Source organism: Eucyclogobius newberryi, unplaced genomic scaffold (assembly GCF_026437365.1).
Source record: "Eucyclogobius newberryi isolate DKJ021-1_F unplaced genomic scaffold, fEucNew1.0.hap1 SCAF_17, whole genome shotgun sequence".
Lineage (NCBI taxonomy): Eukaryota > Metazoa > Chordata > Actinopteri > Gobiiformes > Gobiidae > Eucyclogobius > Eucyclogobius newberryi.
The window spans coordinates 7,127,695-7,151,716 of NW_027315801.1; the positions used below are offsets into that span (position 1 = coordinate 7,127,695).

Sequence of the window (24,022 nt, forward strand, 5' to 3'; positions counted from 1 at the left end):
TAATGTCACTTCCTGTTTGTAATTGATGACATCACACTAGGAAATTACCCAGCAAACACTGGGCCAAATCTCATCTAATGTCACAGACAAATAAAAATATATGAGTGACTTTATTTTGTTGAATTAATGTTTAGAGTCAAAAAAGTTGTTTATTTTGTGTAAATTCTGCATAAACTTTGACTGGAATGAGTGTCCCTTGCCCCAAGTGGAGGAGTTCAAGTATCTCGGGGTCTTGTTCACGAGTGAGGGAAGGATGGAGCGTGAGATCGACGTGAAGCGGCTGCAGTGATGCAGTCGCTGCATTGGACCGTTGTGGTAAAGAAGGAGCTGAGTCGAAAGGCAAAGCTCTTGATTTACCGGTCGGTCTACGTTCTGACCTCACCTATGGTCATGAGCTTTGGGTAGTGACCGAAAGAACAAGATCACGGATACAAGCGGTCGAAATGAGTTTCCTCCGCCGTGTGGCTGGGCGCTCCCTTAGAGATAAGGTGAGGAGCTCGGCCACACGGGGGGAGCTCAGAGTAGAGCCGCTGCTCCTCCACGTCGAGAGGAGCCAGCTGAGGTGGCTCGGGCATCTGTTCCGGATGCCTCCTGGGCGCCTCCCTCGGGAGGTGTTTCAGGCATGTCCCACCGGGAAGAGGCCCCGGGGAAGACCCAGGACACGCTGGAGAGACTATGTCTCTCGGCTGGCCTGGGAACGCCTCGGGATCCCCCCGGAGGAGTTGGAGGAAGTGTCTGGGGAGGAGGAAGTCTGGGAGTCCCTGCTCAGACTGCTGCCCCCGCGACCCGGCCCCGGATAAAGCGGCAGAAGATGGATGGATGGATGGAGTGTCCCTGGTGTGATGTCACTTCCTGTCACTTTCTACAGATTTTTCAACATTTTCTCCACAAATACCTGCTCGATTGGTGTAAAACTATCATTCATATGTACAACAGGTATATACACACCAAATAAAGTCAGAATTAGACGATCGTAAAAACCTGTAATGGGCCTTTTAAAGCGGCGCTATGTTTCCTGCGCGAGGGTCTGAAACGTCTTTACTTCAGGAGATTGAGTTGTTTTGCCTTGAACGTTCCATAAAACTTGATTAAGAAAAGCACCAGAACTCACACGGATTTAGAAATGGACCAATTTAACACAAACTGGACCGAACGGGAAACTTTTCTGGGACCATTTTTTTTTTTGGATGCCTTAATTTTGACTGAATTGTGTGTGTTTTTTTTTTAATACATTCCCGTCCTGTTTTATTTTTTTAATTATACTTTTGGTGTTTATTTAATTAGTCTTTTTTTTTTTTTTTTTAGACTAGTCTATTATAACAAATAATAAAAAGAGTCATATTTCTATCATCGTTATCATTATCTGTAAAAACCAAAGACGTTGGCATCAAAAATGCTAAAAATGAATGATCCGTTTCTGATTTTTCTTTAGTTAAAATGTATTTGAACATATATTTTTTGACTTGTTCAATAGTAAAATACTCGTTACTTGCTGTAGAATATTCCAGATGCCGTAAACCTTCACTGCAAAGTCGTAAGAGCGGATATTTTTGTGACTCTGGAGCGTCTTGTGTGTGTTTTTTATTGATTTGGATGATATGGATATAGATTTGTGTGGTACGTTCTGCGTCCCAGATTGTCCCGGTTTGTCCCTCACCTTGACCCGCAGCGCCCTCTGGTCCAGTTTAGGCACTCTGGCCCAGTCCGGACCCCCGAAGCGCATGGGCCAGCTCACTTTCCTGTTAGTCTTCATCTCGCTCTCGTTGTAGCTGCCGGGCCTGAGAACACGAAACACGGATCAGCCCGTGTCCATGGAAACGTGTTCAAGAACGTCACGTGTTCAAGAACGTCACGTGTTCAAGAACGTCACGTGTTCAAGAATGTCACGTGTTAAAGAAAGAAACACAAAGCGGCGCAATTTGGTCCGTGCAGATGCTTTTGGAAGTCTTTTGACCCGCTCTGATTGGACCTTTGACTCGTCCCATCGTCCCGCCCATCGTCTTTGGCCATCGTCCCACTCATCGTTTCATTTATCGTTTCGCCCATTGTCCTGTCCATCGTCTCGCCCATCGTCCCACCTATCGTCCCGCCCATTGTCCCGTCCATCGTCCAGCCCATTGTCCCGTCCACCGTCACGCCCATTGTTCCCGCCCATCGTCCCGCCCATCATCTCGTCCATCGTCCAGCCCATCGTCACGCCCATCATCTCGTCCATCGTCACGCCCATCGTCCCGCCCATCATCTCGTCCATCGTCTCGTCCATCATCTCGTCCATCGTCCAGCCCATCGTCACGCCCATCATCTCGTCCATCGTCACGCCCATTGTCCCGCCCATCATCTCGTCCATCGTTCCCGCCCATCGTCCCGCCCATCATCTCGTCCATCGTCCAGCCCATCGTCACGCCCATCATCTCGTCCATCGTCACGCCCATTGTCCCGCCCATCATCTCGTCCATCGTTCCCGCCCATCGTTCCGCCCATCATCTCGTCCATCGTCACGCCCATTGTCCTGCCCATCATCTCGTACATCGTTCCCGCCCATCGTCCCGCCCATCATCTCGTCCATCGTCCAGCCCATCGTCACGCCCATCATCTCGTCCATCGTCACGCCCATTGTCCCGCCCATCATCTCGTCCATCGTTCCCGCCCATCGTTCCGCCCATCATCTCGTCCATCGTCACGCCCATCGTCCCGCCCATCATCTCGTCCATCGTCTCGTCCATCGTCACGCCCATCGTCCAGCCCATCGTCTTACCCGGGGTGCTGGGCCGTGTGGTTGAAGCCCATGTTCCTCGGGACTGTGGAGTTAAAAGGAGTTTTTCCGGGCGGCGTGATTTTAGACAAGCTGTGATCCAACTGATAATGCAGAGGAGACGGAGCCCGGACCTGACACACACAAACAAACAAACAAACAAACAAACAAACAAACAAACAAACAAACACGCAACCACACACACAAACACAAACACACACACAAACAAACACGCAACCACACACACACACACACACACACACACAAACAAACACGCAACCACACACACACAAACACACACACAAACAAACAAACAAACAAACACACAAACACACAAACACACACAAACACACACAAACACGCAACCACACACACAAACACAAACACACACACAAACAAACACGCAACCACACACACACAAACACACACACACACTGCTCCATAAACATATTCCATCATAACTTCTCTTTAAAGTTGTATAAATACTTTACCTTGACGGGCGGAAAACGCCCTTCAAATCGGGCTGAAAATCCAAATCCTTTTCGACTCGTGGGAATTTTTTCAAGCTTGTACACGATAGTGCCGTACTGTGGAACATCAGGAACATAAGGAACACCGGGAACATAAGGAACACCGGGAACATAAGGAACACCCGGAACATAAGGAACACCCGGAACATAAAGAACACAGGTAACAAAGAACATAGGTAACATAAGGAACACAGGGACCATAAGGAACACCGGGAACATACGGAACACAGGGAACATAAGGAACACAGGGAACATAAGGAGCACCGGGAACATACGGAACACAGGGAACATAAGGAACACAGGGAACATAAGGAGCACCGGGAACATACGGAACACCGGAAACATAAGGAAAACAGGGAACATAAGGAACACCGGGAACATAAGGAACAAAGGGAACATAAGGAACACCGGGAACATAAAGAACACAGGTAACATAAAGAACACAGGTAACATAAAGAACACAGGTAACATAAAGAACACAGGGAACATATGGAACATAAGGAACACCGGGAACATAAGGAACAAAGGGAACATAAGGAACATAAGGAACACAGGGAACATAAAGAACACAGGGAACATAAGGAACATAGGGAACATAAGGAACACCGGGAACATAAGGAACACCGGGAACATAAGGAACACAGGGAACATAAGGAACAAAGGAAACATAAGGAACATAAGGAACACAGGTAACATAAAGAACACAGGGAACATAAGGAACATAGGGAACATAAGGAACACAGGGAACATAAGGAACACAGGGAACATAAGGAACATAGGGAACATAAGGAACATAAGGAACACCGGGAACATAAGGAACACCGGGAACATACGGAACACAGGGAACACAGGGAACATACGGAACACAGGGAACATAAGGAACACAGGGAACATAAGGAACACAGGGAACATAAGGAACACAGGGAACATAAGGAACACGGAACACAGGGAACATAAGGAGCACCGGGAACATACGGAACACCGGAAACATAAGGAAAACAGGGAACATAAGGAACACCGGGAACATAAGGAACAAAGGGAACATAAGGAACATAAGGAACACAGGTAACATAAAGAACACAGGGAACATAAGGAACATAGGGAACATAAGGAACACCGGGAACATAAGGAACACCGGGAACATAAGGAACACAGGGAACATAAGGAACAAAGGGAACATAAGGAACATAAGGAACACAGGTAACATAAAGAACACAGGGAACATAAGGAACATAGGGAACATAAGGAACACAGGGAACATAAGGAACACAGGGAACATAAGGAACATAGGGAACATAAGGAACATAAGGAACATAAGGAACACCGGGAACATAAGGAACACCGGGAACATACGGAACACAGGGAACACAGGGAACATACGGAACACAGGGAACATAAGGAACACAGGGAACATAAGGAACACAGGGAACATAAGGAACACGGAACACAGGGAACATAAGGAACACAGGGAACATAAGGAACACAGGGAACATAAGGAACACAGGGAACATAAGGAACACAGGGAACATTATAATGTGGATTTGTAATCATGGCAGGACTTTTGTCTGCTGTGAATGTGGACTAAACCTGGACTAAAGCAGGACTTAACCAGGTCCAAACCAGGTCTAAACCAAGACTAAACCAGGTCTAAACCAAGACTAAACCAGGTCTAAACCAGGACTAAACCAGGACTAAACCGAGACTAAACCAGGTCTAAACGAGGTCTAAACCAGGACTAAGCCAGGACTAAGCCAGGTCTAAACCAGGTCTAAACCAGGACTAAACCAGGACTAAAGCAGGACTAAAGCAGGACTAAACCAGGTCTAAACCAGGACTAAAGCAGGACTAAACCAGGACTAAACCAGGACTAAAGCAGGACTAAAGCAGGACTAAAGCAGGACTAAAGCAGGACTAAAGCAGGACTAAACCAGGACTAAACCAGGACTAAAGCAGGACTAAAGCAGGACTAAAGCAGGACTAAACCAGGACTAAACCAGGACTAAAGCAGGACTAAACCAGGACTAAAGCAGGTCTAAAGCAGGACTAAAGCAGGACTAAACCAGGACTAAAGCAGGTCTAAAGCAGGTCTAAAGCAGGTCTAAAGCAGGACTAAAGCAGGACTAAAGCAGGACTAAAGCAGGACTAAAGCAGTTGTACTTGTACCTGGCTCTCGTAGCTTCCTGGTCCCACGGCGGGCGCAGGTTCTCGCGCGTATGCCACGGCGAGTCGGTTCCGCGGTTGTGTCATGATTCAATCATACGCAAGAATGTTTAAGGACCTCGGGCTGGACCTCGAGCTGTAAGAACAACATGACGTCATATAGAACCTTTGCTCTGCAGTTCTCGAGGCTGGTTCTGGAGCGGATGTTCTAGAAAGTTAGAATCAAAGCACTGAAAGGAGCTTCAGCTCTGAGTTTGCTGCTTGTTAAGATGTATCTGTGATACGTGCTCGGCATAGAGCTTAGACTCCAGGGGTCTTTTTTTAATCCTCAAGATGCAGCTCTTGGAGCAAATATTCACTAAATATATTCACTAAACTCTGCTCAGCCCTAAAGTATCTGACTCTGATCTTCTATAATCCTGACTCTGAGGCCTGTGTCCAATGGATGAAAAGGACAAGAAGAGTTGTGTCTTAATGATTTCAGCATTATAATACTGTCTTCATCCATTAGCTAAAACTGTACACATTTTCATTACTTACCAAAATTGTTAATTGAGTATTATGATCCTTACCTTTCGCTGGCTGAATTGATGAGGTGATTGTACTTCTATTGCCCTGGACTCTGGAGAGGTGACTGAGACTTTTGTGTTTTCCACCTGTGAAATGCAGAAGCTTTGGACTTTAGGCTCTGAAGAATAATAATGTTGTTTTAATGGCGTCTCGCAGCAAACTGCAAAGATGCATTTACCGCCCTCGTCTTCTTCTCTGGTGTTTTATGGCGGCTGCTATCCAAGCGTTACATTAATGCCAGACTTTATTTTTCAGACTTTATCCTTTTTCCGTTTTTTTTTAATCTTTTTTCTTTTCTTCTTCAACAACACACTTCTTGTTGTTGTTGTTGTTGTTTTATGGCGGTTGGCATCCAAGTGTTGCATTACCGCCAGACTTTATTCCTCAGACTTTGTCGTAGTCCTCCTTCTTCTTCTTGAGTCTGTAGTTGTTGTGTTCTCTTTATCGTTTTGTGACATGAACATTGTGACTGATGATGATGTCACGGATTAATGTTCCGCCACATGATCGTCACGGCAACCGTAAGGGATATGGCCGTGCATTACGCCGTCACTCGCAATGGCTCCGAGTTAGTTTTTGATGAGAGGGGCCAGGCTTCAATCACACGCGACCCCCAACGACCCCCACAACACGTGACAATACATCGGCCAATCTCTAATAAATATATTGCATCGTTCTGAGGATCTGAGAGGTTTAAGCGGCACAAACGATGTAAACATGTGTCACAGGTTAAATCAGCTCTTCTAAAGGTCAAATATGATGCATTATTTGTTATTATTTGCCTGTTATCAGCCTTTAAACACGCTCTGAAGCTCGTTTACTTTGGCACCTCATGTTGACACGCTATAAATGACGTTTGGCTCCATCTACTGGCAGCAGAGGAAACTATGTGAGATAAACGTGTATATTCTCCCACAGGATGAGGTAAAAATATGATCATATTTGTGTGTCTGTATTTCAAATTGTGATTATTCTTATTTGTAATACGTGATTTAAAGCTGAGACGGGGCTTTAAATATGTTAATTGTAAATGTGTTTTAAAATATGAGTTGTAAAGAGCCAGGGAACATAAAGAGCGTTCTACTTCCTGCTTCATTCACTGCGTCTGTCACTGATGACGTATTTCCTGTTAAGAATCTAAGAAATAAATGTTGGCGACTTCCTCTAAAAATACACCGAATGAGACTTTTAATTTGAAAAACATTATGATTACTAAATATTGTGTGATTTAAAATGTATCTACCTTCAGTCGATTATCTAAAAAATAAGAGTAAAATTGTTGAAGAATTTTGACTGCAACTTTTTTATTTTTGTAGAATGCTTTGCACAATAAAACAAAACTACTTCCAAGAAATAAATGTCGGCAACTTCCTCTAAAAATACACCAAATGACTTTTAAATTGAAAAACATGGGTAAATATATTCATAAAAGTGGCAAAAACAAATATTGTGTGATTTAAAAATGAATTTAAAATATATCTAATAAATAAGAGTCAGCTGCTGATACTTTGTTAATATAAAAGATGTATTTCCTAAATCTTTAAACCTGTTTTATTTTGGAGAATGCTTTGCCCTTTATAACAATTCTACTTCCGCCCAGCCATCGCCACATATTTGACGTCAAGGGGCTGTAAGTAATGCTGTATTCTTTAATTTGTAGGATGCCTTACACAACTGCACCACTTCCGCCCGTCGCCGCGGATTTTGTCAGACTTGTAAAAGCTTGTGTTGTTTCTTTTGGTCTTTAATGATCTGACTGTTGTTTCCTTTGACCGCTAGAGGGGGTGCACCGCTCCTGGAGGAACTGTAATACCAGGTCGATGCGCGGAGTGGGCGGAGCAAGCCCCGGATCCATCTCCCAGTTCCAAAAATCAATTTAATATATGGCCCTCGGGTAGAGGACGTATCAGATATTAAACTGATAAGAACAGATACTACACTTGATCTTAGCCAAAAGGCCGAGAAGCGATGACGTGAGAGAGGCTGAGTGGGTGACGCGTTTCCCCGCCACGCGGCGCTCAGTCACGGTGCTAAACACTCACGTTTAAACTTGACATTTACAAGTTACAAACGTCTTTACATTAAAGACGCGAACACAGAAACGCGCACGCGCACATTTAGAAGCAACAAACTGACCCCAAAAGGCGCAATTTTAGACTTTTAAAGCAAACCGGCGCAGCATTTCAGGGTCACGTGATACGCAATCGTCCAATCACATTCAGGAAGCTCAGACGAGGCGGTTAAACGCACTAAAACTCAACAAACCTGAACATTTAAACGGATTCTCCGCGTTATTGTCGTTTAAATGTGTTTGTCGTTAGTCACTGTTTTATAAAATGATGATAAAAGCGCGTTTGAAGCCTCGTGAACGCCGCGGTCTCCCGCCTCGTGCCCACGGTTCAAGTCACGTGTTTGTGTTCGCCTTCTGAATTCAGACAATTTAACTTTTGAAAACAAATCAAGACATGATATAACTAATGTCGCACAATGACGTCGTAATGTGACCCAGACCTAATGATTTGACGTGTTCTTCTGGGATTGACATGTAAATTACAGTTCATTTAGGTTGAAAAGCGCGTCCAGGACTTTAAACTAGGCCTAATACAAATAAAACCCACTGTTTGCTTCATACACTGTCTTTAAGTGTCTTTAAACTTGTTTTTCGGTCTCATTTGACGCGCTAAACAGAATGAAATCTGCTGCTGTCTTTGCTTCATCAAAAACAAACCTGGAGTCGTGTTTTGTTGAGTTGGCGCTCGTTTCTGTCCACGTGACTCTCTTTTTATGATCCCGACATCTTCCTCGTCAAACCTCATTTATCTAAACGTCTTTTTATCCTTGTACTTCTCCAAAATGCACCCGCGCATGCGTAGTGTCCCCCTCTCCCATCACCTGAGCCGTGTGCGGTGATCATCTCCATGGCGACCGCGTGTAAACAGTTATTTGGGGGGGGGGACTTCTTGCTTCTCAAATGACGTGACTTTAGCCGGAGCGCGTCCGCTGTAACCTAGCAACCAGTCAAGGCCATTATTTACATTTTATTTGGTTACACTGCAAAAGTATGAGTTACATTTACATCATCTTGATTTGAATGGTCCAATTTACTTTTTATTATTACTATTAATAATTATGATTATTATATTATTAATAAATGTGGATTAAGGAAACAATAGGCACCACTTTATAAAAACGTTTAAGATAATTCAGGCTTATCTTATTTAAAGGAGTTATTAAAGAAGTAGTTAAGGCCGAATAACTCATTAAACAATTTGTTCAGACTTAATTCTTTGTTCATGATTTATTAAGGCTTTTAGAAGTGTAGTTTTGATTAAATAATAAATAATACAATTTAGTTCCAATTTAAGTGTGAGTGACAATTGCTGTAGATTTATTGTTACTTTTTCAAAATCTTGTGTGAAATAAGTGCAAATGTGTTTCAATCTGTTTTTAAAGTGTTTGCGCTCGAGTTAACGTTTCACAGCCCCTGTAGGTTACCACGGTTACGCTCTAGGTAACAGCGTGTTCAGAAAAAAAAACATTAACATATAAAAGGAATAATAAAGATAAAACAAGTCTGATGAATGTACAAAACTCAAAGTCTTTTTTCTGTGCACATGTTCCAGAATAATAAAACCACATTCAATAATAACTTAACTTTATTGACATTCATCATGACAAAGGCACAAGCTTCAACGTTGTTTTGTTTTACAGCATTATTTCTACAAGTTTACTGTTAAAAATGACTAATTCAGAATTATCAGCGCTTTTTATGAATCTAAACTCATCAAAAATGACAAGATAAAGTTCAGTCATTTTATCAGATTTACTCGTCGACTTTTATTATTATCATTATTATCGTTATTGTGGCACAGGTGAATTATGGCGACTCTTTTTTCTGCAAATCAAACTTAAAACAGGCACTTCAGTAGTTTTTTTAAAAAGCGTTTCAGCAAAAGAAAAGTGCAAATCGCTTCAGGAATTTTCAAAAATGTCACTGTAAATGGGCAATGGAATTTCCCCATGTGGGACAATAAAGGATTATCTTATCTTATCTTATCTTAAAACCTTTGGCACTTCATAAAAACAGAACGACACAACACAGAAGCGTGCTCAACAGCGCCCCCTGCAGAGGAATATTTGGACAAGTGGATTTGCTGCTCAAAAACTAAAACAATCTGTCGAAACGATGCAAAATATACATAAGTGACTAATATTAGCAGAGTTTTAAATTTAAAATGTATTTGAATAGCTGTTTCGAGGAACAAAAAGGAAAGAAAATATTTGCAGAAGATTGAATACAACAAATTAGAAATATTTCATGTTTTAAGTGGAGTATTTCATTCTGCAGCTACGACAATACTGTTCATTTAAACACGGTGACCCTGGATTACTCTGGTTTATGGTCATTGTAGTTTATTGCACTGTACAAATGGAGCAACTGACTGTCCTGTTTTTGCCTTTAGCCCTGGTTTAGCCCTGGTTTTGACCTGGTTTTGACCTGGTTTCGACCTGGTTTCGACCTGGTTTAGTTCATAACTATATCAGAATCTCACTGTTGGATCTTTTAGCGGTGCAGAATTGTAGAAATGTCACGTTTTCCTTTTAAAACGTCTTGAAAAGACTATGGCACAAATAATAACTGTCGAATCCCAAATAATTAAGATATTAAACTGCTAAATAACACTAAAACTTAAGCAAATTATCAAGAAAACAAGTCATTAATAAAAGCAGTTTGAGATATTGTGACCCGTTTTTTCGTTGATTGTGTCGTTCCTATTGCAACAGCTGGAGAACGCCATGAGTCCAGCAGGTTTCTGAGCGCATAAAGTCTCCAAGCATCAGCGTGGTCAGCAGAGGGCGCCGCACAGGGCCCTCACTCGCTCTGGGGGACGGAGATGCAGGGGCCTTTGGGGTCGTCGAAGCGGTCCATGGTGTTCAGCTGCAGGATCATGTTCAGGCCGTACACGAAGATGAGCAGCATCAGCAGCGCCGTGATCAGACCCATCCAGATCCCGGGCGTGAAGAAGCCGGCGCAGTCGCTCGCGTACGAGAAGTTTGTGCCGTTGTTCAGCCCGAAGCCCTGGATCTGTGGGGAGGCCGGGTCAGGGCTTCAGGTGCTTCAAGAGCTTCAAGAGCTTCAAGAGCTTCAAGAGCTTCAAGAGCTTCTGATCGGGAGCCTCTGATCGGGAGCCTCTGATCGGGAGCCTCTGATCGGGAGCCTCTGATCGGGAGCCTCTGATCGGGAGCCTCTGATCGGGAACCTCTGATCGGGAACCTCTGATCGGGAACCTCTGATCGGGAACCTCTGATCGGGAACCTCTGATCGGGAACCTCTGATCGGGAGCCTCTGATCAGGAACCTCTGATCAGGAACCTCTGATCAGGAACCTCTGATCAGGAACCTCTGATCAGGAACCTCAGGTTCCCCTTTCTAGGTGATATTTTGAGTACGTCCCGTACCTGAAAGTCAACCAGGTCCAGCATCCAGGCGCTGGCGTTGAGGCGGTTGTCGTGGACGAGCAGCGCGTCCCTGAAGCTGCTCACGGACTGACAGTGGAAGGAATACTCGGCCGGAGCGTAAATACTGCGGCTGGAGAAGGAGGCGCTGGCGTTGTTCCGCAACAGCTGCACCGAGTCCAGACTGAACCATCGCCGCGCCGACACCGGGAAGAAGCGCTGGCTCATGGAGAAGCTGCACCCATGACACAGGGATTCAGCCGCTGCATGTTAGGCTGAGGTTTGCTGTAACCCGACCCAACATGTTTCAAGTGGGTCGGTCGGTCGGTAATTTTATTTATTTTTTTTTTTAACTTTGAAGGCATAAAAAATACATTACCCACTTAATGATAATTAACTCCACTTCGTTTGAATGTTCAGACGCTCGGTTGGCACTCAGCGTCACAGAATAGCGATCAATCTCAAGTCCACTAGCACATCACTACCAAGTCCACTAGCACAGGGTTCCCCAACCACCGGGCCGGGGACCGATACCGGTCCGCAACGCGTTTGCTACCGGGCCATACAAAAACTGGAAATAATCTATCAGTGACAGCATCTTCTCCGACGTAACTTTGGCCTGTCACTCATGACACTAATAAGCTCGTCTGTGGATATATAATGAAAAGCCTTATAGGAGATTGCCAATGAAATCCATTAAATATAATGGCAAGTATATTATATCTCTGCTCTTGTCCTGCGTGAGAACATAACTGATACGTGCATTATATGTGATACGTCATCGCAGATGCGTCGCATCAAACACGCTGCCCGAAAGTAGACCAAAAAGCCAGCGAAAATGAGTAAAAAACAAATGTCTTTGGAGAGCATTTTTGCAAAGGGGAAAAGGCCAAGTAAGGAGCAGACGAGGAGCCAGCGAGGATTTTGGACAAGTCTCCTGGGCCAGCATTCTGCAACTGCTACGCGATCACCCGTTTTTACTTTTACAAGAGTTCGAGCGCTACTTCCCGCGCCGTGAAGGCAACAAGACAAAACTACAGCAGACTGGATTTAAACACACTGCGGGTGTCATTGTCTCCCATCACTCGTAGATGGGACCATCTCATTGCACAGAAACACGTGCAGGGCCCCCACTGATTCAGCGTGTGGTGAGTTGTAACTTTTATGCACTTATTTTTGCCATATTTATCTGATGAGCTTCCACCAGTCAGAAGAACAGTGAGGACACGTGTAACTGTACGTTATGTTACTCCAATTCGGATCTTTTGGTATGGTACACTTAATGTACAAACGCGTCTTTTCCGAGCTGAATCGAATGGAAGCCTAAGCCCCGCCCACTTCCGAGCAAGTTAACCCGACCGCGACATAACCTGGCACACCGGTCCGTGAAAATAAAACCTACATTATTCCGGTTCGTGGTGCAAAAAGGTTGGGGACCCCTGCACTAGCACATCACCTACCAAGTCCACTAGCACATCACTACCAAGTCCACTGGCACATCACTACCAAGTCCACTGGCACATCACTACCAAGTCCACTAGCACATCACTACCAAGTCCACTGGCACATCACTACCAAGTCCACTAGCACATCACTACCAAGTCCACTAGCACATCACCTACCAAGTCCACTAGCACATCACCTACCAAGTCCACTAGCACATCACCTACCAAGTCCACTAGCACATCAACTACCAAGTCCACTAGCACATCACCTACCAAGTCCACTAGCACATCACTACCAAGTCCACTCGCACATCACCTACCAAGTCCACTAGCACATCACGCCACGTATGAGTCCGTCTTAAAACCATCAACTTATTCTTAATTCTCACTCTTTATCCTCGCTTCGACCCATCTGTCACCGACACACTGAACACAGATGTTGTCGCCATTTTTTGATTCTGCCAGTGACCCGCAGTGACCTGTAGGCGTCGGGCTTCAATAGTCAATGAGACGTTCTCCGTTCGTGTTGGTGACATTTCTCTACGGTTTACGCGACATTTTCAGCTTTAAAATATTTCTAGCGAGTTCCAGTGATAAAAAATTATTCAACACGGCGCTTTTTTGAAAAAAAGGTCGTTGAGTCGGCGAGATATAAGACAAAAAAAATATTTGGCATCATTTTGACAAAGTTGATATTTTTTTTCAGTCGGCTATTTTTTTACCGAGTCGGTCGGGTTACGACAAACACATATTTTTTTGCTCTGCCTTAGTATGATTATAGTCTGACTCACCTCAGAGTTACGCCAGCGCCGTTGTTCAAGACGAGTCTGTGAGAACAAGACAAAAGCGTCACCACATACAATATTCTGCAGCGTCCAGGAGATTTTCTTTATGAATGAATGAATGAATGAATGAATGACTGGTTTAGTCCTGATTTAGTCCCGGCGGAATGAATTAATAATTTGTTAACGGGACGTTGATTTTTCCACTGAAACGTAATGACTGCAAAATAGCGGCCGGTCGTCACGCAAATGCGCTCATTGTACAGTCTGAAAAGTGTCAATCAAAAAACAAAACTGAACTGAATCAATGTAATTTTTACTTGTAGTTTAAAAATAAGTTATAATTACAATTTGTCTGCACAGGTTTTTAAAAATAAATGATACATATTTAAAATTATTATTGTCATCATTTCTTTTTTACATTTCTGTTAATTTAATTTATTTTTTCACAATAATTACAGCTCTAACCATTGCCTAGAAAACTATCCTCATGAACTGGAAAACCTGCACAGACACGAACCACTGTAGATTTACAGTGGTTTTCACATTTGATTTACCTTTATTTAACATTTTAGTCATGTTTTCGTCTTAAATGCCCTTTATTACACATTATTACACATTTTGACCTCGAGTCCCTGAATGTCATTTAGAGAGATGTAAAACCAGGTGTCTTCAATTTTAAAATACTTTATCAACCCAAAAAAATGTAGAAATACTGTGACTGGAGGCTTCTAGATAGAGAATATTTAGGAATAAAGTGTAATATTGATGAAAATTAGATATAGTTAAAGTACTGAAGGGCCTGGTACTGTGTAAAGGTCTGTATCATGGTACGTGTTGGTAAAAGTACTGAGGGGCCTGGTACTGTGTAAAGGTCTGTATCATGGTACACGTTGGTTAAAGTACTGAAGGGCCTGGTACTGTGTAAAGGTCTGTATCATGTTACGTGTTGGTAAAAGTACTGAGGGGCCTGGTACTGTGTAAAGGTCTGTATCATGGTACACGTTGGTAAAAGTACTGAGGGGCCTGGTACTGTGTAAAGGTCTGTATCATGTTACGTGTTGGTAAAAGTACTGAGGGGCCTGGTACTGTGTAAAGGTCTGTATCATGTTACACGTTGGTTAAAGTACTGAGGGGCCTGGTACTGTGTAAAGGTCTGTATCATGGTACACGTTGGTTAAAGTACTGAGGGGCCTGGTACTGTGTAAAGGTCTGTATCATGGTACGTGTTGGTAAAAGTACTGAGGGGCCTGGTACTGTGTAAAAGTCTGTATCATGTTACGTGTTGGTAAAAGTACTGAGGGGCCTGGTACTGTGTAAAGGTCTGTATCATGGTACGTGTTGGTAAAAGTACTGAGGGGCCTGGTACTGTGTAAAAGTCTGTATCATGTTACGTGTTGGTAAAAGTACTGAGGGGCCTGGTACTGTGTAAAGGTCTGTATCATGGTACGTGTTGGTAAAAGTACTGAGGGGCCTGGTACTGTGTAAAGGTCTGTATCATGGTACACGTTGGTTAAAGTACTGAAGGGCCTGGTACTGTGTAAAGGTCTGTATCATGGTACGTGTTGGTAAAAGTACTGAGGGGCCTGGTACTGTGTAAAGGTCTGTATCATGGTACGTTTTGGTAAAAGTACTGAGGGGCCTGGTACTGTGTAAAGGTCTGTATCATGGTACACGTTGGTTAAAGTACTGAAGGGCCTGGTACTGTGTAAAGGTCTGTATCATGGTACGTGTTGGTAAAAGTACTGAGGGGCCTGGTACTGTGTAAAGGTCTGTATCATGGTACGTGTTGGTAAAAGTACTGAAGGGCCTGGTACTGTGTAAAGGTCTGTATCATGGTACGTGTTGGTAAAAGTACTGAGGGGCCTGGTACTGTGTAAAGGTCTGTATCATGGTACGTGTTGGTAAAAGTACTGAGGGGCCTGGTACTGTGTAAAGGTCTGTATCATGGTACGTGTTGGTAAAAGTACTGAGGGGCCCGTACACAGCGTTGGTCTCGTTGCACATGGACCCGGCTGTGGTCAGGGTTTGGGAGGCGAGGTCGGTCCAGTTCTCGGGCTTAATGAAGCTGACTTTCAGGTTCTGGGCCCACAGCATGATGCAGGGGCCTGACGAGATGTTGAACATGATCGGGGGCTTGACTGCCGGGGCCGGGGGCGGGGCCTGGAGCAGGGAGCGGCCAGCGGGCGCAGAGAGGGACGGCTCCGAGATCACCTGCGAGGGACGAGACCGTGTGAGGTGGGTTACACACCGGGAAACACACCGGGAAACATCAGGAAACGCAGCAGAAAATATGCCAGGAAACACAATAGGAAACACAAAAGGAAACAACAGGAAACACATTATGAAACACGTCAGGAAATGCATTAGGAAATGAAACCGGAAACACACATGGAAACACAGCGAGAGAGTAACCAATAATAACTGCGTTACTGTAACTGAGCAGATCGTCTGCAGAAATTGTTTTTTTTAGCAGATTTTTAAACATGTACTTGTAATTGTGTATAATTTTAGCCAAGCAATTGTACAAAATGATTAAGAGTTATTGATTTCAGCCAAATCCCAATATCAAGCCTCGAAATAACGGGTTGGACACGGTCAATGACCGATGGAAAAATCTGTTTTGACCGACTCAAAAATCAAGGCTCCGGACATACTGACCGACGCTAATTTTATTGCCGTAATATGTTTTTAATTGTCAAAAACAGCGCGGTGAACATACCCACAGCGATTCCTATGCACAAACTGGGCGCGCTACACTACAGTCGACGATTATTGTTGTAGTTGTACAGCAGCAGAAGGCAGCGTAGCGCATGTGCGCACTGAGAAAATCAAGACGCAACACGTTGGGGGCGTTTGAGCGTCGGACTATGGAAAGACTAAAGAGAACGTCGGACTAAAGAGACTGATGGCGCTCGGCGTTCTCTTTATTTACGCAAGACGGCGCTCGGCGTTAAAAAGCGCCGCTTTATTTTGTAAAAGCACCATAAAATACGCCACGATACGCCGCTCCCAAGTGGCGGAGTGTGATCACATTGGCTTTCCATATCGGACGCGCCACCAGAGCGGCCCAGAGGGAAAGGGAGCAAAAGAGAGAAGAGGAAACGGGTAGTTCCAGAGCGTAATCTTACCTGTAAATGCTTTTTTCATTATACACAATTCACACGTAAAAAATATTATTTCAAGGCTTGCAATATCCCATAATGCACGGCTGCCTCGCCTCAGACTTGTGACATAAAAATAAATGCTAATCTAAATGTAAGTGTGTCCGTTTTACCCGTGATGGCTGTAGTCCGGTGAAGAAGGCTGTAAAGGGCACATCCTTGGCCTCCAGACTGTTCAGAACGCGTCCAATAACTTTATCTAAACAAGAGAAAACAGTTCATAAAGAACGAATATTAACTGCCGACTCTGCATCTGTGATTTATGCGAAATATATTTCAGATTTACCAAACGTTTTGCACATTTGTCCCCAGTTTGACCATTATGGTAAAGTTCATAATCAAAAAGTACTTCCTGGTTGGACGTGAGCAGAAATATGACACAGGAAGAGGTGATTCCACAGCGGTTACCTAGCAACCAGACTGTAAACCAGAGCACGGCGCTCGCACGGTACCCAAAAGTATGGAAAGCCAATATGATCACACTCCGCCACTTAGGATAAGATAAGATATTGCTTTATTGTCCCACATGGGGAAATTTCATTGGTGCAACGCAGGTAGATACAGAGGTAGATACAGAAGAACAGATCACCGCCGTCTGGCCTAAATTATGGCGCGCATTTACGGCGCACGGTGTAACGTCAGACGGCACTAAAAGCGTTGCTTTATTTTGTTAAAGCGTCGGAAAATATGGCGCGATACACCGCTTCTAAGTGCCGGAGTGTGATATATTGGCGTTCCATATAGAGCGCCGTGGGCGGCGGGCGAAATTTTTTAAAGTACTTTTTGCTGGGACACAGCCGTAAGCGGTGTCCCACTGCTATCCTCAAACGTCAGCCCAGCGGGATTCAGCTCAACTTCCTGTAATTTTAAACCTTTATTTTATACAAACTGCAACTTAAAAACAGACCTAAGAAACATGTTCAGCTTATTGAATGTCTTGTAAGCCCCTGTGATGGTTAAATAAGTATTTTTGGCGCGTTTGAAGTGTCAGTCGTCGCCCCCTGCTGTCTTGGGGTGGAAAACCAACCTTCCAACCCTCGCTCCATTTTTAAATATTTGGCAACGTGAAATGTGTGTTGTGAATACACTGTTGTATTATTATAAAGAAAAAGCATTTGGATCAATTTTCTGACACTATATAACTTCACAAGGGACCAGCAGGGTCGCACAGGACGTACACGGCGCCCACCGGAAGAACACTGCGCGCCGTGTGCGCACAGGAAATACACGGCGCGCACAGGAAGTAATACATGGCGCGTTCGTCACTCACCGTTGCTCCTCAGCCGCTCACGGCACGGCTCGTCGCGGCTGCAGTACGGCAGGCGGACGAGCAGCAGGCGGGCGGTGGCGGTGTCCGTCTCGAGCTCGGCGGCGTCCGGAGCCACGAGCAGCGGCGCCACTCCGAGCTTCTCCTCCAGGATCGAGAGCACGGAAGCGGAGGGCGACCAATCCACGGCCGGGAACACCGCGGAGCGAGACCGGAGCGCCGCCTCCACGTTTTTGAAGGCGCCGTCCTCGCTGTTGCCGTAGACGCCGCCGTAAACCGTGAAGTCCTCTTGGCTCAACTGAGAATGAAAATATGGAATTACTTTTAATTAGTGATCAGAAATGTCAAATATTTCTATAAAAATACTAAAATATATATATATATATATATATATATATATATATATATATATATATATATATATATATATATATAAACTACATTACTTGAGTAAAAGTACAAATGTTACTACGAGACAAGTAGCTCAGTCAAATACTTAAGTGAAAGTACTGAAGTATTCAGTATTATTTTTTGTTATTTTTTTTTACCCTTGTTGAAATTGCTTTTTTATTTAAGTTTCTTCTTTTCTTTAACATCATATAAATTTAAGTTTTACACAAATACACCATTTCAAGTTGGCCACTGTCCAGGGTGTACCCCGCCTAAGGCCCGAAGTCACTGGGATAGGCTCCAGTCACCCGCGACCCCGAAAGGGAACAAGCGGTAGAAAATGGATGGATGGATGGACAAATACACCATTTCTAGTACTTTTCTGTATAAAGTGCACTTGTCTTTTTATTTTTTTTTAATTTAACCTTTGTTGACATTTCTTTTTTTATTCAAGCTTTTTTTTTCCACACATGAATTTACTTTTTCGATGGGCGGGGCACGTTTTCCTGAAACACAAGCTCAAACTGAAAAGAGAGAATTTGTGTCATCACCACGGCAACGACAATACAAGAACTAAAACGTCTCACGAAAACCAGAGCAGACTTTTTAAATGCACTGCAGAGACACGACAGATCCATACTTCAGTTATTATAGACGTCAGTGATCAAAAATATGAATGTTTGACTCGTATGAAAAGTGTAGTTTAGATCTGTGGAAAGGCGCTCTGAAACACACGAGTCTGTCAGCGGTTTGTCGGTTCAGTCTCCACAATTTTGTATTAAATTGTTAAAAAACAGCAGTTTATTTGTGGAACTTAAAACAGAATCCCATTATTAAAACATAAATCGCTAAAAAATTTGACAGAAATTGTGATAAATGTGACAAATAGACTTTTTTCGTTATATTACATTACATTTCAAATTTACCCGATTTGAGGACAAATTTAAATAATAAAAACATAAAATGTGCCATAATCCCAATCTCAATTCTTCAGTAAAATCACATTGTATTTTAGACAATAAAAATAATAAAATGCTTTTCTACTGCACAAGTCTCTCACAAATACATCTTTACACACTTGGTCATAAAACCTTAATAATTACTTATATTTATTTTAGGAGAAAACGCGTCAGCAATTTTTTTTTTTAATGTAAAATTTGAGAAATATTATTTTTCGCATCAACATTTAAATGTATTTTAATACATTTACAGCCAGATAAAAGGCTTCTTGATAGAGAATAATTACCAACAAATTGTTTATTCTTATTTTTTCCTTTATTTTTGTCATCTTTGTTTAACTGTGTCTATTAGTTTAATAAAGTAATAAATGATTCCGACTGTTGCATTTTCTACTTTGGACCAAACACTTAACTTTTCTTAAAATGAGCCGATAAATAAATAGAATATAAAGAACATAAAGTGTGTGTGACCTTCTCCTGTAGAAAGAGCAGGACGGTCTGAGGGGCGGAGCCTAACGCCGCATCCAGGTAAGACCCGAGCTCAGAGTGCAACGTCACGTGACCAGCAGGGGGCGACACCGGCGGCAAACTGTGAAAAACACAACAATGAAGTCCACCGGCGCAAGAAAACAAACAACAATGAAGTCCAAGAGCGAGGTGTTTGTACCGTTTATAGCAATAAATGCATAAAAATAAATCATTAAATTACATTTCACATTTGTCTGACACTTTAACCTTAAAACCAATACGTTAAAGACACCCTAACCCTAACCCACACAAATAATAACTTTTTGCATGAACATAAACGACACAAACTTTCAATCTGTGCCATTTTAAAACAAATACTATTCATTTTTTTCCCTCCACAGTCTGACCTCAAAACCACACGTTTTCACAGACCAATAAACCGGACTCTCGACAGATAAGTGACCGCTTGACGTGACCATCTACTTAATATTCTCTGAATATCGTTACTCGGATACTCAACTCATTTATGTCAATTGCTTAAACTGACTGTGGTGTCATTTTAAACCATGTACTACAAATTATACTCACAAAAAAACAGTTTTTTCAATGAAATACATCGACATGTTTATTACATCTACAAATCCTAAACGATCCGAACAAGATTGTAAAGTTTGGTGTAGGAGCGACTTTGAGGCTGAACTTTTGAGTCTCTGTGGGAGAAAACAAAGTAGATTCAGTGATAAAACCTCTTCAAACTGAACAATTCTGTCATTTCCAGGTGAAATCTTAAAAAAGTCGAGCGAGAAAAATGGACCAAAAAAATAGTGTTTCACCTAAAACTCTGTAAAGAACTTGGAATAGCAACAAATCACATCATATTTACAACTCAGAAAGTGATGTTTTAACCATGTAAACATCACCATTTTATACAATTAATGTGGAACAAGAGAAAAAGTGAGAGATTCTTTAAATAAGTGGGACCTAAACGTGACAAACTGAAGACAAACTGAGACAGAGCATGTGACAGTGACACACAGGTCATACAAACAGTACAAAGTATTAATAGAAGTAGAAAAAAAGTGTAATCTTAACACAATATTGCCTCTGACAAAGTAAACAAGACATTGTGTGTAAGGTTTAATCACTTTAAACTTCCTTTCATTTACTTTAAGAAGTTGAAATGTCAATATAAATGTGTAATTATTATTTGACTTTGACTCTTAGTTGTCTACACGCACATGCTCGAATCCATTTATTAAAATTCAAGACCAGAAAGTGTACATTTTAGTCCATTTTGTTCAATAGCTTTTCGCAAGTTCCCTAGTTAGCGTTAGCATTAGCATGAAGACAGCTTGTGTCGAGTTCCGCAAATCTCTTCACATTTCAAACTAATGAAACTAAACTAAATGAAAGTTTTACCTGCCCGAGGACCAGATCAGCAGCGGCACGTGCGACGCCGAAGCCCCCACGCTCCAAAACGCGCACAAACACGCGATAAACGTGGATTTTGTTGCCATTTTCGTCAAACTTTCCTCCCGCAGAGTGAAGCGCCCGTGCGTCACGTGACTCGGGTCAGCTGATGGTCATGTGCGCGCAGCTTCCGGGTTCGTCTTTTTTTCTTTCATTCAGCCGTTTTTGCCCTTTGCCCCGCCCTAAAAACGCCCGCAAACCGTGAATAAACCGAGAGGAAACCGTAGATCCGCCGGGAAAACGCAGGAACGCCCAGATTAAGTGTCTTCGCGACGTTTGTCACGCATTCAGGTCAACAAAAGGCGTGATTTTCGCTGATGTAACGCTATTTTTGAAGGAAAAAGTTGACGAATCCGACAAACCTTTCTGTTATTAGATAATATTTAGCTCCTGGTTTCAATATTTGAGGTGAAATATCATTATTTTCAACAATCAAAAAGAAGAAAAGTTTATGCTAAGCCTCACTATTTACTATATTTTTATCAAGTTATAATGTAATTTTATGTCATTTTCATCGTTGGTTTAGACAATTTTTGATATTTTCTGTATTTGTGTTCCATTAACTTTATTTTCGATACGTGTTTCTGTAACAAACAAACAAAAATCCCCTTTGGAGATGAATAAAAGCAATTTTGATTCTGATTGTGTTTTGTCCACTCCACATTTCAAATTGGATTTCTGGAAAAAAAAAACTAAATTGCAAATGGAAAAAGAATGGCTTTCAGAATGAGGAACCTTTAGGAGACAAACACTTTAAAACACAATAGTCTCTCTTTTGAATAAGGGAAAAAAGTGCTCAAAACGTTACATAAAATATGTCACTATGAATTCCACGAAGCTAAACTCACAAAAAGAACACTGTGCATGAATAAACGAGGCACGGTGTGTTGAGAACGTGTTTTATTTGTGCTTTGTCATTAGGGGTCCACCTGGCAGCTGTCCATGGTGCTGACGCCCCCCCCCCGGTTCTTCTCGATTCACGCCCAGAAAAATACCCTTCAAAGTTCGCCGCGAGCGTTAAAGTCCCGGCAACGTTTCACGCCCTGATTCTGGACAGCAAAGATCGTGCCATTGTGTGATGAAAATGGAGCTTTCTGTGAGTGAAACGCTTTCCTCGCAGCTGTGGCGGCGGCGGAGGGATACCGCTCATCTGACTTCACGCTATTCCGCGCCCGCAACGCCGAGAGACACGCACGGGGAATGAAAAGACACGCGCGGGGAATAAAAGACACGCGGGGCGTCTACGTGCCGGTGACGCAGACGGAGCGGCGAACGCGCAGGTTTAAAGAGTGCACAAAGAAGAAGAGGAAGAAGAAGAGGAGGAGGAGGAGGAGTGCAGGGAAGTGGATGCAGAGGAGGAGCAGTTTCATGTTACAGAAACAGAGGGATGTCGCTGACCTCCTGTGCGCGTGTAAAAGCTGCAGAGCCGGGGCTGCACGCTCAGGACCGCGCTCATGGGCACCGGCTACTTTCTAGAAACTTTAATCCCCTGTTTAATTATGATTATTTTTACATTCTTTCCCTTTCTAAACATCAGAGCGCTCACTGAAACCAAGTGCAACCTGTTTTTTCTGACCTGAACGTTTTATTCTATGTGTTTGTGTTTGTTTGCGGTGATTCGGGATGATGTGTGGACATAAATAAAAGCTCCCAAGATGAATCTAAAATAACAGCATAATAATGTCAGATGGGCAATGCTTTTATAAATAACGGTGCATTTACTTAATATTCATATTCATAAATAAATCACAGCAATTTGCCATGAAAAGGTAAAGTTGGGATGAAAAGGGCAAAGGTCCCGGTGCATTAAGATAAGATAAGCCTTTATCTGTCCCACAATGGGGAAATTCTAGTGTTGCAACGCAAAGTAGGCACAGAAGTAAACAACAAAGAACAGACAAGTTATAAAAAACTTTTTAAAACACACTTAATAGAAAAGATCTTATAAAAACTCTTATAAAAAATGTGTGTGTCATTATTGGTAAAGAGCTTTTGTTTTAATGAAATGAACACATATTTTACGACTCATTGAACTGAAATGCAGTTAAGATAAATATATTTAAATTTTGCTAAAAATTATAAAAATGCGATCACAGAACAGTAAATTTTTTAGGTTTATAATTTCACTTCCTGTTTGTAATTGATTACATCACAGTAGAAAACTCATCTAATGTCACAAGTGTTTTCATTTCACAAATAAAAATATATGAGAGCGTCTGTCATTTTCTACAGATTTTTCAACGTTTTCTCCACAAATACCTGCTCGATTGATGTAAAACTATCATTTGTATGTACAACAGTAAATACACCAAATAAAGTCACAATTAGGCAATTGTAAAAACCTGTAAGAGGCACTTGAAGTCAGTGAGACAGTGAGATAGTGAAGAAGAAACACAGCTGTGGTCACTTCATTTCTCCAAAGTGACCACAGCCGCACCAGCGGGCCACAGCAGCCGGGCCACGTCAGCGCAGCCTCCGGGCCTGCGCCGTCACGTCCCCGGTGCCAGAGCAGGCGCAGTACAAACCCCGGGATGCGCACTATTTGTCGACGCGCAAGGACTTCACACTCGAGTCACACGATCATCAGGGCCATCTTTGCTCGTCCTCGC

At 42.9% G+C, this 24,022-nt stretch overlaps 2 protein-coding genes and 1 non-coding gene across 3 annotated transcripts in view; all 3 read right to left on the reverse strand.

Annotated features, from left to right (window-relative positions):
• The window catches only part of LOC140362715 (ciliary microtubule-associated protein 3), a 5,965-nt gene extending 434 nt beyond the window's left edge, over positions 1-5,531 (reverse strand). The window contains exons 1-4 of the mRNA XM_072448870.1: positions 5,446-5,531; positions 3,244-3,339; positions 2,756-2,886; positions 1,658-1,778 (exon numbers count right to left, since the gene is read on the reverse strand). Coding sequence (XP_072304971.1) covers positions 1,658-1,778; positions 2,756-2,886; positions 3,244-3,339; positions 5,446-5,529 — 432 coding nt within the window. The 5' untranslated portion in view covers positions 5,530-5,531. The remainder of the gene's footprint in view (positions 1-1,657; positions 1,779-2,755; positions 2,887-3,243; positions 3,340-5,445) is intronic.
• A 2,260-nt stretch (positions 5,532-7,791) lies between these two features.
• Positions 7,792-7,982, reverse strand: LOC140363638 (U2 spliceosomal RNA). Its single transcript, XR_011927154.1, has one exon. It is a non-coding gene; the product is annotated as a U2 spliceosomal RNA (small nuclear RNA).
• A 1,699-nt stretch (positions 7,983-9,681) lies between these two features.
• atp6ap1b (ATPase H+ transporting accessory protein 1b) lies at positions 9,682-21,519 on the reverse strand. The gene is made up of 8 exons (XM_072448865.1): positions 21,363-21,519; positions 19,947-20,064; positions 18,130-18,424; positions 16,973-17,058; positions 15,680-15,909; positions 13,705-13,740; positions 11,472-11,703; positions 9,682-11,098 (listed from the first exon to the last, which is right to left on the reverse strand). Exons 1-8 carry the CDS (start codon positions 21,458-21,460, stop codon positions 10,886-10,888), a joined length of 1,308 nt encoding a protein of 435 aa, XP_072304966.1. The 5' UTR covers positions 21,461-21,519; the 3' UTR covers positions 9,682-10,885.
• Positions 21,520-24,022: the final 2,503 nt, after the last annotated feature.